General features: G+C 37.5%; 1 protein-coding gene across 3 annotated transcripts in view; it reads left to right on the forward strand.

The window, feature by feature from the left end:
• The window catches only part of LOC124722892 (dehydrodolichyl diphosphate synthase complex subunit nus1), a 31,966-nt gene that overhangs the window by 3,212 nt on the left and 12,333 nt on the right, over positions 1–16,421 (forward strand). For 2 of the 3 annotated variants that reach the window (XM_047248032.1, XM_047248033.1), the window contains 2 exons: positions 13,417–13,548; positions 16,075–16,333. In XM_047248032.1, coding sequence (XP_047103988.1) covers positions 13,417–13,548; positions 16,075–16,333 — 391 coding nt within the window. The remainder of the gene's footprint in view (positions 1–13,416; positions 13,549–16,074; positions 16,334–16,421) is intronic. The other variant, XM_047248034.1, reaches the window with a different exon arrangement.

The following is a 16,421-nucleotide window of genomic DNA, read 5'->3' on the forward strand; positions in this document are numbered from 1 at the left end:
TGCCGTTTTGGAGCATGTAAAATGAGTTATCTGAACCACTACTTCAGTTGATTTGAGTAGTTGTATGTAGGCACTTTGTTGTATTATGATGAGACATGGTTTTATGGTGGAAGTAGCACTAGCCCTATCATCATATTTACAACAAGAGTATAATAAAGCATGTACAAAACTCTCAGCTTTCGAGTCTGTTATGTCTGAATTAAGACTCAATGTTTCAGAGATATAGTCTTCATAAGGTCAGGAGCTGATGAAATAGAAGGTGAATAACTATGAAAGCTCCATTTCAACTTGAACATAATGCAGTTCAAGCACAGATAATATTGCACATCAATGCTGCTGTGAGAAACTGAAAGACCATATGCTATTGTGTGCATCTGAAAGATTTCAGTGGTACCTGTATTTTAACTTATCAGTTGAATTAAACTATATTTTACTTCAGTTCTCGTAAAGCCTATACTTTTTAAGTATGGAATTCGGAAACATCTCTAGTTGAATTATGTTGCTATTCTTTGACAAGAGTAAGAGATCTTTTGTGATGACAGTCATTGATAGAATGCTATTTCCACAATATTCACATTAAATTAAATGTGTCCATAGCTCGCGGTCACGTTCTCGCTTCCCGAGCATGGGGTCCTGGGTTCAAATACTGGTGGGGTCAGGGATTTTCACCTGCCTCGAGATGACTGGGTGTTTGTGTTGTTCTCATTATTCCATCATTATTCATGACAGGGGCGAGATTGGACTGAGCAAAGGTTGGGAATGGGTGCTGATAACGGCGCAGTGGAGCGCCCCACAGACCCGTAATCATCATCATCATTAAATTAAATCTCATAAGGGACATTGGGATAAATCTGTCGTATACCTGTCGGTAAATGAGCAATGGCTGTTGCAACAGTAGCTAATTGGAATGGCTGCTGAAATTGGGTGCATGGCCACTAACTAGTGTGGTATCTGCTGATTCTATCAGTAGTACAGTTAAGTTAGACATAGCCTTTATGACAGCCTGAAAATAAAAGCAAACAGTTTAAAGGATAAGCCATTGTCATGAGCAGTACAATCCTGTGGTTTCAGGGTTCAGAGCACCACGTCTCATTAGGATATGGAGACAGAAACAAATAAGTTTTAAAAGAGTTCAAGAAAGTAACTAAACAATGTGATTCCAACATACTGAATTCGTGCAAATAGTTCTTTCATTTTATTAGCACTCATCAGAAATATTTTTTGCCACACAGGCATTGTATAAGTCCAGCTTTGATTATTGCATCAGAATACATAAGAACTTTGGAGCAAAATTAATCAACCATTTGTCCTTAGATGGAGTTTAAAGGTGTTACCTCATTCATCACAAGTTGCCATATACGCTAAGGTGAGAAAAATCTTGGGATACTGCCTAATATTGTGTTGGACCTCCTTTAGCCTGGCGTAGTGCAGCAATTTGATGTGGAACGGACACAAGAAGTCGTTGGGAGTCCTCTGCAGAAATATTGAGCCATACTGCCTCTATAGATGCCTATGATTGTGAAAGCATTGCCAGTGCAGGATTTTGTGTATGAACTGACCTCTTGATTATGTTCCATTAATGTTCGATGGTATTCATGTTGGGCAATCTACGTGGCCAGAGTATTCACATGAATGGTCCAGAATGTTCTTCAAACCTTTCGCGAACAAATGTGATGTGACACGTTGTCATCCATAAAAATTTCATCATTGTTTGAGAATGTGAAGTCCAAAAATGGCTGCAGATGGGCTTCAAATAGGTGAACATAACCATTCCCAGTCAATGATAGATTCAATTGTACCAGAGGACCCATTCCATTCCTTGTAAACACAGCCCATACCATTATGGAGACACAACCAGCGTGCAGAGTGCCTTGTTGTCAACTTGGGTCCGTGGCTTTGTGGGGTCTGCGCCACATTCGAACCCTACCATCGGCTCTTACCAACTGAAATCTGGACTCATCTGATCAGGTCACAGTTTTCCAGTCATTTAGGGTCCAACTGAAAAAGTCATGAGCCCGGGAGAGGGGCTGCAGTGATTTTGTGGTGTTATCAAAAGAGGTCTGCTGCCATAGCCCATTAATGCCAAATTTCGCTACATTGTCATAAGGGTAGGTTTGTCATACATTCCACATTGATTTTTGTGATTATTTCATACAGTGTTACTTGTCTTTTAGCACTGAAAATTCTACACTAATACTGCTGCTTTCAGTCATTACGTGAAAACCATTGGGCCCTGCATTGTCCGTGGTGAGAGATAATGTGTGAAAAGTGGTATTCTCGACACACTCTGGACACTGTTGATTCTGGAATATTGAATCCCCTAATGATTTCTGAAGTGGAACGTCCCATGCAACCTCTCTCTCTCTCTCTATCCTTTTCTCCCCCCCCCCCCCCCCCTCTCCCTCCCTCCAAGTTCTTTCAGAAAAGACTTCCTAACATTTAAAATTATGTTAGACTTCATGCAACTTCCTTGCAAGATCCTTGCCATCTGTGACAGACATACAGTGCCATTGGCAAAAATGAGAACTTTATTTCACCTTCCAAATTCCTCCTCATTTTCCTTTACTGCATGGTCAGTGCACAGAGTGAATAACATCGTAGGTGGGTCACAATGATTCCGTGTACCCTTCTGAAGTACTGATTGCTTTTCAGATTCATCAACTCATACCTGCAGTCTGGTTTCTGTGCCAGTTGTGGATAACCTTTTGCTCTCTTTATTTTCTCTCTGCTACAGTTAGAGTTTCAAAGAATATAATCAATGTTGTCAAAAGCTTTTCTAAATCTACAAATGTTAGAAATTGAGGTTCGCCTTTCATCAGTCGAACTTCTAAGATAAGCCATAGGGACAGTATTGCCTTGTGCTTACCTACATTTCTGGAGGTCCCAAACTGATCTTCCTTCGCATAACTTCCGTCCCTCTTTCTATTATTCTATAAATAATTGGTGTCAATATTTTCCAACCATGTCTTATTAAATTGATAGTTCGATAACATTCATACCTGTCCTCACCTACATTCTTTTGTATTCAGATTGTTACATTCTTCTTGAAGTCTTAGTCTCATATATGATGCCTACTAGTGCATACCAGGTGAAACCATTTTACTATGACTGGCTCTCCCAAAGATCTGAGTAATTCTGGGGAATGTTGTCCACTCCAGGTACCATGATTGGACTTATGCCTTTTAATGTTCTTTCAAACACTTATCGTATCTTTCATTTTATCTTCATCTAGTTGCTCTTCACTTTCTCTAAAATTATATTCAAGTTCATTTTCCTTGTAGAGTCCCTCTGTATATTCCTTCCCCCTTTCAGCTTTTCCTCCTTGACTGATAGGGGTGCAAAATTTACTACATTTGAGTTGAAAAGGGCAGATAACAATCTGAAACTAGACTATCTTAGGATGTTGACAGTGCTCATGACATGAATGAAAATCACAACATGTTTATTAATAACATTGCATGAAAACTGATTTTCCCAAAAATAACTTTGTTTAAACCTAGCCAACAAAAATTATGGATAACATGAGAAATAAAAGTATGTTGTGTGGAAAAAATGAGAACTATATGTGTATGCTGATAACAGCTCTGCTGTTACTGTAATCTACTGCAAACCATACTTCAGAACATGGAAGAAAGTACTTGTGTTATTAAACATGCTGTAGGAAACTGGAGCAATTAAAGGAGAAGGAGCAGATGACTTGAAGAGTAAGTGATTTACTGTTAATACATGTGTGTAGTGTGGCAAAGATCTTTAACAGACACTTTATTTCAGGTCTATGGGGTTTTTGGGCACAATAAATGCTGCACTAGAATACACAAGAGCAGTTATAACAAATAAATTATTCACACAACATAAGAAAAAGTTTTACCATAGAATCTGAAAATTCTGGTTTGATAGAAAACTGTAGTTAAGCCTGTGCTTTAGAGAGGGGTTAAAGAAAGACTGTCAAACTTCCGTTCATTTCGCTTAAGCCAGGTTTCCCGAACCTTTTTAAAAAGGTAAAATTCAAGCATGTCTTCAACCATCTGTCTACAAATAAGATATTGCCAGAATCACATTTTGACTTTGTAAATGAGTCTTGTATTGAGAAGGGATAGATAACATTCCATCGGAATTTCTAAAATCATTGGGGGAAGTGGAAACAAAATGACTATTTATGTTGGCGTGTAACATGTATGTCTGGTGACATACCGTCTGACTTTCGGTAAAATATCACCCACACAATTCTGAAGACTGTGAGAGGAGGCAAGTGTGAGGATTATCATGCAGTCAGTTTAACATCTCATGCATCCAAGTTGCTTACAAGAATAATATACTGAAGAATGAAAAAGAATATTGAGAAATTGTTAGATGATGATCAGTTTGGCTTTAGGAAGGGTAAAGGCACCAGAGAGGCAATTTTGACAGTGTGGTTGATAATGGAAGCAAGACTAAAGAAAAATCAAGACACTTTCACAGGATTTGTTGACCTGGAAAAAGCACTCAACAATGCAAAATGGTGCAAGATGTTTGAAATTCTGAGAAAAATAGGGATAAATTATAGGGAGAGATGGGCAACATACAATATGTACAAGAGCCAAGAGGTAATAATAATAATGGACAACCAGGAACAAAGCGCTTGGGTTAAAAAGGATGTAGGACAGGAATATAGTCTTTTGCCCCTACTGTTCAATTTATACATCGAAGAAGCAATGATGGAAATAAAAGAAAGGTTCCGGAGTGGAATTAAAATTAAAGGCAAAAGAAGATCAATGATAAAATTCACTGGTGACAGTACTATCCTGAGTGTAAGTAATGAAGAATTACATGATCTCCTGAATGGAATGAACAGTCTAATGAGTACAGAATATAGCTTGAGAGTAAATCAAAGAAACACAAAAGTAATGGGAAGTAGTAGAAATGAGAACAGTGAGAAACTTAACATAAGGATTGATGATCACGTAGTAGATGAAGTTTAAGAATTCTGCTACCTAGGCAGCAAAATAACCAATGATGGATGGAGAAAGGACATCAAAAGCAGACTAGCACTGGCAAAAAGGGCATTCCTGGCCAACAGATGTCCACTGGTATCAAACATGGGCTGCCTTAATTTGAGGAAGAAATTTCTGAGAACATACATTTGGAGACAGCATTGTATGGTAGTGAAACGTGGACTGTGGAAAAATGAGAACAGAAGAGAATTGAAGCATTTGAGATGTGCTGCTGCAGATGAATGTTGAAAATTAGGTGGATTGATAAGGTGAGGAATGAGGAGGTTCTGCGCAGAATTGGAGGGAAAAAAAATAATGTGGAAAACAGTGACAAGAGTAAGGGGCAGGATGATAGGACATCTGTTAAGTCATCACGGAATGACTTCCATGGTACTAGAGGGAGCTGTAGAAGACAAAAGCTATAGAGGAAGACAGAGTTTGGAATACATTGAGCAAATAATTGAGGACGTAGGTTGCAAGTGCTACTCTGAGGTGATGAGGCTGGCACAGGAGGCGAGTTCGTGGTGGGCTGCATCAAACCAGTCAGAAGACTGATGACTCAAGAATAAAAAAGTAAAAAATGACTATTTACACCGTCAGTCAGAATGGACCTGATCCCTAATACAATAAATTACATACGATCAGTATAGCCTGTGATCTGTCAGAGATGTTTGGCTGCACAACATTCATTTAAATGTATTGGAGTATTATGGCGTTACTGAAGATTCTGCTAAACAATTAGTCAACAGAAAGGAAACTGCGTTAACAGGAAAGAGTGTCGCGCAACAATATGCATCCTCATGCATCTGGGAACTACTTACATACGATCTTAGGGTCAGTAGATTTTGTTTCTCTATATTAGTGACTGTAAATCATTTAAAATTTCCATGTACTAAGTTTGTTTTGTTTTCATATGATATGTACATTATGATAAGTATCAAGTCGAATATAGTTCCAGGAAGAGTTGCTAATAAAATTTTCATGGGGATTAATAAAAAGTTTCTAGCTAATTCATTGCTGTTAAGCTTAGAAAGATAAAGGGTCGCTGTACATAGTTCTCAACCTTCTATGTCGTCTATTATTTCCTGGGTGTATTCCAATCTCTGTCTTCCTCTACAATTTTTTGCGTTCTACAGCTCCTTCTAGTACCATGGAAGTCATTCCCTCATGTCTTAACAGGTGTCCTATCATCCTGTCTCTTCTCATTATCAGTGTTTTTCCATATGTTCCTTTCCTCTCCAATTCTGCACAGAACCTCCTCATTCCTTACTTTATCAGTTCAACTAATTTTCAACATTCGTCAGTAGCATATATATGTAAAGTGTGAGGACATGCAGATAGACAAGGTTGACAGCATTAAATTCTTTGCATTACAGCTTCATAATAAATTCTGTTGAAAGGACCACACTGCAGAGCAGTGGAAACACGTAACCAAATCATTAAGGATGCAAATTTTGCCAGATGTAAGTTACTTTACTTACTTTCATTCCATTGAGTCACACAGTATTATAGTTTGGTGTATCACATCAAACCAAGCTAAAGTATTCGAAGCCCAACAGCATGTGAAGTGAATTACTTGTGATTTAAACTGTTTGACGAACTGGATGTACCAATTATTAGCATGATATTTATACTTCAATGAAATTTGTCAGAACCAGTAAATCTATCTCCAATGCTTACATAAGAAACAGCACTTGGACATCAAGACTTGAAAACACTCACTTTGCACCAGAAAGAAGACTCATTTCTCAGGAACACGCATTTTCATTCACTAACTGATTATAAGTAGTTCACCACCTAATAAAATACAGTGTAAGTAGACTGTAGATGATTTATTACTGGCTAATTATTAGTTCATTGAAGAATTTCTTCACAGAAATACTTGAGTTAATATATTATCAATAAAATCACATACCGTACTGTAAATTCTGTGTAATATGTGCCTGCATATCTTCAACAAATTTATACACTGTGTCAAAGCAAGCATTATTGACTTTTACATGCTTGCCATAAGTTTTGTATTAACTGGTAAACAAAAATGTGAATTTTTGACTGATTCCATGTCCTTAGGCACAACTGCATTTATTATTTCTGAATGGTATAACTACTTATCAATTCATTTGTAAATATGTGCTAAGAAATTTTGTTTTTCCTGAGTAGTAGCATATCTTTTGTGAGAAAGAGTGTCAAATCTGAATGATCTCAATACCAGTTAGAAACAACATGCTCTGGCCCCACCAAGCTGAGAGAAATTAAATTTAATGCGAGGCTTGAATAGGCTGTCTCAGTACAACTCCATTTTGTTCACATTGCTAGTTTGGAGACCATTCCATCGTCATTGCTCTACACCTCCTTGCATATCAACTAAAAGTTATGAAACGCAGATATCCACCTTCTCTATAATCAGCGAATGAAAATAAATTTTATTGAAGGATTGTGCTGTTGCAAGATTTTATTTCAGGTCTATTAGTGAGTTTAAGTTCCTTCATGTGAGTAGTATAGTAAATTATAAGCAAATTAAAGATCATTCTGTTAGACAACTTGCACTCCATTGAACAGCATGTATGCAGGACCCATAAAATGTTTGCCTTATGTTACAGTTAATATTAGCCCTGCAATATTATAATAATTTTTATAAATTTAATCCATTCTGTTCTGTTGCCCATAAATAAAATTTGCATCTTCGGTTTCTTTTGACATCCATTAGAATGTGGGCTATGTGGAGTTATGTACTGTAAATGTGCTGGCTTTTTGCTTTGAGTGACATCTTGAAAGGAAGATCTTAATTACAAACTTCCAAAATTAAAATTTGTTTATGCACACTCAACAATTACTGGAGACTCATTTTCACCCACCCCTCATTTTACCCCCCCCCCCCCCCCCATTCAACTTCCACAACACATTAAAAAGTAATTCAATAAACCTGGGTACTTATGCTTTAATTAATGTTGTAACTAAGTCTTTCTATGTGAAACAGCAAAGGACTTGGAAGAGCCGCTGCATATAATGGACAGTGTCTTTTAGGACATACGATCAACATCAACAAAAGCAAAGCGGTGATAATGGAATACAGTCGAATTAAATCAGGTGATGGTGAGGGAATTAGATTAGGAAATGAGACACTATAAGTAGAAGGCGAGTTTTGCTATTTGGACGGCAGAAAACTGATGGCCAAAGTACAGAGGATGTGAAATGTAGACTGGCAATGGCAAGAAAAGTGTTTGTGAAGAAGAGAAATTGGTTAACATCAAAGACAGATTTAATTGATACAAAGTGTTTTCCAAAGGTGTTTATCAGGAGTGTAGCCATGTATGGAAGTGGAACATGGATGATAAATAGTTTAGACAAGAAGAGAATAGAGGTTTATAAAGCATGGTGCTGCAGGAGAATGGTGAAGATTAAATGGGTAGACTGTGTAACTAATGAGGTGGTACTGAATAGAATTTGGGAGAAAAACAATTTGTGGCACAACTTGGCTAAGAGAAGGCATCAGTTGATATCATGGATCCGCAGGCAGATGTCCACCCCATGCAGGCAGGTCTCTTGCTTTTTGATTCATGTAGATGTATGTTTTCCGAACTTAATTGAAACACTTCTGCTAAGCTTGCATGGCTAACACCTTTCAAGGAGTAGATGTGCCACAGAATGACCACGGCCTTAGTACTGATTTTAGAACAGTTTTCTGTGTGCAGCTGAGTGTCCACTTCAACAATTATTCCTGGCAAACTAAATCTGTGTGCCATATTTGCACTTGTGTAACATTTTGCTGTCTTACACCCACTGTCACTTTCTTGCAATAATCTGTACAGATAGCAGAACTATTAAACAACATCTTCAAGCACCACACTTATTTAGTTCCATACTCTGTATGTAGCTGCTCTGGTGCATATGGAAGTGCTTCTGCTATATGTAAGCTCACTAAATCATAAGCTCTCTTCGTGTTTTTGAATGCCATTACTGGGGCTTCCTGTTCTACTTCTCTTCTGTTAATAGTCAAGCAGCCGTTGTCTTTCATTTCTAAAAATTGTAATGTTAATTCTGATTCTTTCTGAAACATATGTAGTATCTGTGTTGCATGGCACAATTGTGAAATGGTGTTAATCTCAACATTTTAGGCCTACTCGATTTTTGGGAATACAAGACAGTGATGCTATCTTTTCAATTATTACTTTTTAGCCTTCTCAAGGACTAATATTACTTCTGTTACCTCATTGATCTTCAATTCTTTGATTTTGATTTTCACTGTTGTTTTGTTAGTACATCATCTTATCTCTAGTTCATGTAATTTTTTCAGAATTTACGACTGAGCGTGTGTTGAGGTTCTAAATTGTAATGACATGATAGTTTAATATTTTACTTGTATTTTCTGTTCACAAGTTGACAAACATCAGTGGAAGTAAAATGCATATTTTGCTGTTACAATTAAAGTTTACTGTGATTTGCCTATGTTACTTCAGATTGTACACACAAATCTTTCAGAAAGACCTTGTGTCTGCTTGAACTAGTGATAAGTTTTTTGAGCTGTTAAAATGTTACCATTCTTAAAAATGTTAGGTCGTTAAGGTGTATTCAGATATTGTTGTATCTTTCCAGCATGTCTCTTGCCATCCACTACTTCCTAATATATAATTGAGATCTTGATTGTCCTTTTCACATAAACATTGATTTTGAGTTACAGTTCCTTGCCCATGACAATGTTGTTTTCTTCTTTTTCTCTTAAAGATTTGCCACTTGTTGACTACCACGTCCACTTACTCTTGTAACCAGGATGCTGAGATTGCCTGACAAGCAGATTTGGTGTGATTCAGTTGAATATCTTTACCATTTTGCAAATATAGAATTATGTACTATATTATACTCTACAAGATCAGAGTGAGCAGTCTATTTACTTGCAATGAAATACTGTGATTTTAGGTAAAAAAAAGTTAAAAGCTTCTGTGAGGTTTTGTTCCATCATATTTCAGGCGTGCACCCGGGACAGCGACAATTCTTCTTGCGATATTTCGGCTGGAAACCTCCCAGCCATCTTCAAGGCGAGTCGGAGACTGAGTTCATAGCGTTTGCGCGTGCCTATTTATACGGATAGTCACACATACCCTGAAGCTCTTGTCGAAAATAAATCTGCCACTATTAATCATGGGATGTAAGGTAGCATAGCAGCAGCTGATTTTAGATAGTTAGTGACATAACTGTGAGATGTTTTTCTTTTAATCATGGAAAAAGTGAATATTTGTTTTTAGAATGATGACATCTCTGAAATACTAGCGGATATTGTGTAGGTGAATCTGATTGTCATGGGAAAATGTTATTTGCTTAGTGAATACATTGCGTGGACAATACTTAGAAAATGTTAGGTGTCGTAGTTCTAGCTGTTCATGTTTTTTAGCTTTCCACATGGTGCACTTAACTTGTGGCAAATAAAAGTATCACCTTCCAGTCTGATACAAACATTGGGATACACAGCAGATTAATCTGCTATCACAAACATTGTTTTGTATTTCCAACAAAATTATTAAGACCTGTTTTAACTAACAGGTAAGTGCAACGATTTTATACTAACTAAAACAGGGGTATGTACATGCCGTAATTTGTGGGTAGTGGTTATCAGCTGCTGTTGTGAACTGTAGGTCAGTCCAGTTCAGGAGGCAGCTGTGTGAGCATGAGCACTCACACTCACCCACTGCCTAGGTAGTAAGTCCCATGGTGAAATGTGGCTGTCAGACATCAGTATGTATTGCAGGAGAGGTGGGAACCGTGAGCTGTCATCAGAGGAATGACCACATGTTAAGTTGGCCGTAGCCTTCAACAAAAGTTTATACACTTAACGGTGCAGTTTAAAAGTGGAGGACAGCTCTTTTAAAATTGGTGAAAAGCTTCATTATTGCCATGTCAGAAACTGTACAAAAGGTATGTCAAACACATCGATATCAATATGTAACATGTCAATGCAGGATACTTAGCTTCAGTTATAACTTATGGTCATGCAGTGTGACAGGCAGTGATAAGTTACATTGTAAAATGTCTCGTAGATTTGTATAAAAATTTTCTTCAACATAAATTCTGAGGACCTCACAAAGTTGCAGCTATGATTGTCAGTGTCTGGCCCTACATATTTGTGTGAACAACTTTTTTTTTTTTTTTTTTTTTTTTTTTTTTTTTTTTTTTTTTTTCGGCATAGAAGAGAGAGAAATTTAGTCACAGAAGCTCACTGACAGACTTCATCCTAAAAGCTTATCTTCGAATTAGTACTGCTCAAAAAGTGGTACCAGACATGGCTGTTAAAGTGAGAAGTGAAGTAAGTAGTAATCATTAACATACATTGTGTCTATGTGTAACTTGTGAATAAAATAGTCGGGAAATACGAGTTGATGTCAATTTAAACTTCATCTGAAAACGACATTCGCCACAAAGCTGCATCAGTCATAAGAAATACCCTGTTTAATACATGGCTGCCCATTGTTATTCAGTTTATCAGTTAAAAGAAATGTAAGGTTCATTTCATTGTCATTTCTCATCAGTGCAACAGCCTTAGGAAATAAATTTTCTACAAAAGGCATTAATTAGCCACCATGGTGCGATACATCTCTGTAGAACTTGTATTAGTGGCCAGAGAATTGAACTCGTTAACAACAATTTCTTGTACTAAGCTGTCTTGTTCAGATTCTTCCTCCTTCCCCTCCTCTGCCCCTACCATTACTCACCGTGAGCCGGTCAGCTGCTCACTGCTGAGGCGTGACTGTGAGCCAGCTCGAAAAGTAAATTGATGAGCAGGCTTGCGGTAGATGACCGCTGTGTGGCATATCTTCAGTTTTCTTTTTTTTTCTCAAGACAACAGTGTTGAATGTTTGAATGTTGTTGTTCTGTTCATACTGATTCAGTGGGCAACTTCATATGCTACCAACCCTTCTTATTCTAAACCAACAATTCCTGCTTTGCCGGAGTTTGAAGTGGCTGAGGCACATTGATAATCTGAACAGTGTACACAAGCTGCATTGCCTCATTAATGATTGGAGGCACAGTGAACTCTGCTGACCTGCAATGATAATGCAGGATTACTTTTAGTTCCATTAGGCAGGTGGCTGTACATAACAATTTCCTGTGGTCAAAATAGTGTTGTGAAAGGTTTCGATCAAGGAAACACAAACTGTGCAAGTCATGAGGGTGAAGCAAAACTTTCTTTGAGCTGTTTGTGTGTAAGAACCAACAACTTAAGTATAAAGCAAATATAGAAAGTGAAGTAATGGCTGTCCAAACAATGTGAGCAGTTTTTATGTGCAGCATATGGCTCTCATCTTGTTGAGAGAATGTCGTAATACAGGAAATGAAGTAAGGACCATCTACAGAATGTGATCAGTTTGAGTTTTGCTGCATTTAGATACCATCAAGTTAAGGAATCGTCATTGGTCACTCTATACTATTCTCTCATTGACTGTCTCCGACCTGACATTGCTAATCATTATGAACATTTGCTCTGTATAACATGCACAAGTGCAATGGGTGATAGGCTGTTGGCGAACTTTTGCCCAAAAAAGCACAAATTCTTTGGCAAAGTCCCCTCAGTGTCAATGTTTTTCCACTTAGTTAAATACATTCCTGATAAATGATTCCATAAAGTCTTCAGAATATCGATATAAAGCTCCAATAACTTGTTGGTTGGGCTCAAAATGTGTTCTAGGTAAAATTTTCTTTTAAAGTGGCTGTAATTGGATGCGAGAGGGTGATAGATAAGATACTTCAGATCCATTAGTTTCCTTATTACCCAGTTGCTACTGTTGTCAGATGTACTGTCAAGAAAAAATATCATTATTTTTTCTCTGTTTCACAATCTAGACTTCTAATCTTATTTTGTTAACTGTTTGTGGGATAAATAATAATAATAATAACCTCATTTGATCCCTATGCCATAAGTAATTTCATGCACCATTAAAAAATAATCGCACAGTAACACATTGTACGTATTCTTGAGATTCTCATCTGTTGTTGCAGCTTTGGGATTATCTTTGTGTAAATAGTCTTCATGGAAAGTATGGTCTTGTTTGAATGCACCCACCCATTTCTTAATGTGGAAAATTGAGGAATATACGCAGTATAAGCCTTCACCAACTTGGGATGAATTTCCGTTGGTGATGTACTGTTGAAAACAAAATGTTGGCCTGATATACCATTTTTTCCCATTTGATTAAAACACACTTGATTAGTTCAAAAAGCTATGTACACACACACACACACACACACACACACACACACACACACAAGTTGACGCACATTGTAAGTTATCACAGAAGATGTACCAACACAACAGAAGTTGCTCTCTCTCTCTCTCTCTCTCTCTCTCTCTCTCTCTCTCTCTCTCTGTGTGTGTGTGTGTGTGTGTGTGTGTGTGTGTGTGTGTGTGTGTGTTTTTTTTTTTGTGCTGTTTTGAAATTGCCCTTGTTATGTTTTTCAGGTCACCTACAACAAAATCAAGATGAGCTATATCAAGCTGTGAAAACGAGAAGCAAGTTGTGTGTGGGAAGAATCATATGGGGAAGAAATAAAACACTAAATGGATTAGGTGTTGAAAACGGTGTGCAAAATGGTGAGTATAACTTACTTCAGGAATAGATTTTATTGTATTTGTAAGCAAAGAAAAATTTTTAAGTCAGTGTTTATATTCAGAAGGATTTTATTTTGAATAGCAATTTGCCACAATGACATTGCTATTTTTTCTTTTCTTTGTTTCTTTTCATAGACAGGATGATTTAAAGTAAAACATTGATGTTTGGTTGTCACAAGGTGCTTGCTGAAATTTTGATCGGTGATGTAGCTTGATGATCAACAGCGTCAACATGTCAGAAAGTGTAATGTTCAAACTCTATCCAGGTATCGTGTATTTTGTAGAAAGGATTTTTGCATATCTTACTGGATGTAAGTGTCAAAATGGCAAGATACTTTAGCCTAAGATGTAGTGTAAATCAGAGTGGGTGGAGGGAGGGGGGGGGGGGGGGATAGAATGAAACTGGTAACCAAGTGTTACTTGTAGCTCTAGTCACTGTTTAAACTTCATTTGATCTGTTACAGCATGACATAGCAGCCATCCTCTCATTACCTTTTATTGTTACCACCACAAAGTATTTCTGAAAGATTGGAAGATAATGATACTAAAGCAGTTATATGTACATTGATGTTGATATAAACAATTTATAAAAATGTTGCGAAAATGAGGTGCGTTGACCATCAGTTTCATAACAAACTTCCGTTATCAAAGGGTGTTGGAAACTTGAAATTCGTGAACTTGCTGGTGCAGCACTGTCTACTTAAAAGTGCATTGGCTAACTACGGTGCACCATCATACAGTCCTGTCTGTAAAGACGAGGACAAAATGTCTTCTTGGGAATACATCATGGGTCTAACACACAGCTGTTTTCAAACAAGGACTCACCACCACCACCACCACCACCGCCACCACCACCACCACCACCACCACCACCACCACAACTTCCCAGTTCGTTTTCCTGGGTGTGCTATACAAGCATGTGCCATCTCCCCCATCTTCATAGATCATCTGTTCCTGGATGTCTTCGTACTGGCTATCCGCTATGTCTGTTTCCACTGTATCTATTTATTGTTTTCTGGACCTTCCACGTTGGTCTTCTGCCTGGGACATTTATTTCATAAATGTTTTGTGGCTGGTCCTCTCTTATCCAGTCTCATAATGTGCTCATACCACTTAAATCTTCATTTCTTTATTAGACTAGAAATAGCAACTCTGATGTCAGTTACATTTGTGTTCACTTCACTTTTGATTTAGTTTTTTCTAGTAGTTTGGGTAATATTCTTATGAATCTCATTTCTGTCACTTGAATTCTGCTGTACTCCCCCCTCCCCTCCCTCCACTAGAGTACATGTTTCTAAACCATAAGTGAGAACTGGCACGAAGTATGTGTGGCACATGGTTTTGTTGTGGCACTTTTCGGTCTCTTAGAAGGTTTCGGACTTGATTGTAAAAGTTGGATGCCTTGTGTGTCATGCTGAGTATTTCCTGATTAATTAATGTGACTTGCGGAATACATATGCTGATGTGGATCCTATTTTTGTGTATTGGTACAGAGATTCCAAAATACCAGAAAATGTGATACTGCTGGCATTTGTTTTAGGTTGAGGAGGTCCTATGCAGTAGATAGCAATGAAAGGACCCTCAATGTGCTGTACAAGGTTAAGGAAAAAAAAATGTGCTTCATAACAGAGTTTCTGTATGAGCAGTCGCAACCTGTTGATTGTGCTATAGAGCTTGCTGTTTTTCTTACAGTGTGTTATGCTGGGGAACTGTAAAAATTGTATGAACTTCTGCAGAAGGATAACGTGAATTATATCTTGGAAAATGGCATATTCACTTGTGCATAGATTTCTCACGCAATGAGTTTTACAATAAGTGCAATGTACTTCCTTAATTTGTGGTAAACTGTCATAACATGCAAGACCAGATCTATCAAGTACAACTCTGAAAAGTATTTTCTGCTTCGTTGCTAGTGCCATTTTGACTATAGCTTGGGCCCTTTGTCCTTGGCTGCTGTGAGCAACTGTCTAATGTCACCATGCGGAAGTTGTAAGAATTCTTTGAAGATGAAATTTTAGCTGCAAGACTAGATATGTTACTTACACAAGATCTTTCGTTTGCCCATTTGAGCTACCATACTGTTATCACTTTTTACCATTAATTATATTGGTGAGGATAGACCCTTAGTCTGTCACCTCTCCCTTCCCATCCCCATAATTCCTGGATTTAAATCAGTTGAATTAAATTTTCTTAGGTATCCTCTTGCATGTTTATAATGAGAATCAGAATTACTTTTTTGTTGACACTGGGCATCACATGATTCACCCCATTAACATTTATTTTTAGCTGACTGCACCTGTACCCTACAAATACAAAACTGAAAGTGTCAACAGAAGCACCAGAGAAAGATATGTAGTGAGATAGTACACACACAGAATTGCTGTTGTTTGACATTGAAAACAAGATAGTTATGTTCTAACATGAAATATAATCCATGAATAAGTGTTCCAGTCCCCTGTCATTTCTACATGACTTGATTGAGAATTGTTACCATGGATTTATTTTCAGGTACAAAAGCAATAGCAAAAACACGGGTAACAGTTTTATCGCTTAATGATTCAAAGGAAACATTCCTCAAAGTGACAAGATCTCTCTGCTATTCAGCTAAAAACAAAGAAGTGAAATCTTGTCACATCAGTCAAGATGTCATAAATGAAATGCTAATTGAAGAGACCGGTTTACCAGAACCCGAGCTTGCATTGTATTGTGGAGAAGTATGTTGCACATACGGGTTCTTACCATGGCATATACGAATCACAGAGTTCCTGTAAGTAATAGACATTTTTATGATTATTGAGTAAGCAGGACATACAATACGCCATATTTTTATGAATCCTTATGTCCTTATTACTGCT

Source organism: Schistocerca piceifrons, chromosome X, assembly GCF_021461385.2.
Source record: "Schistocerca piceifrons isolate TAMUIC-IGC-003096 chromosome X, iqSchPice1.1, whole genome shotgun sequence".
Lineage (NCBI taxonomy): Eukaryota > Metazoa > Arthropoda > Insecta > Orthoptera > Acrididae > Schistocerca > Schistocerca piceifrons.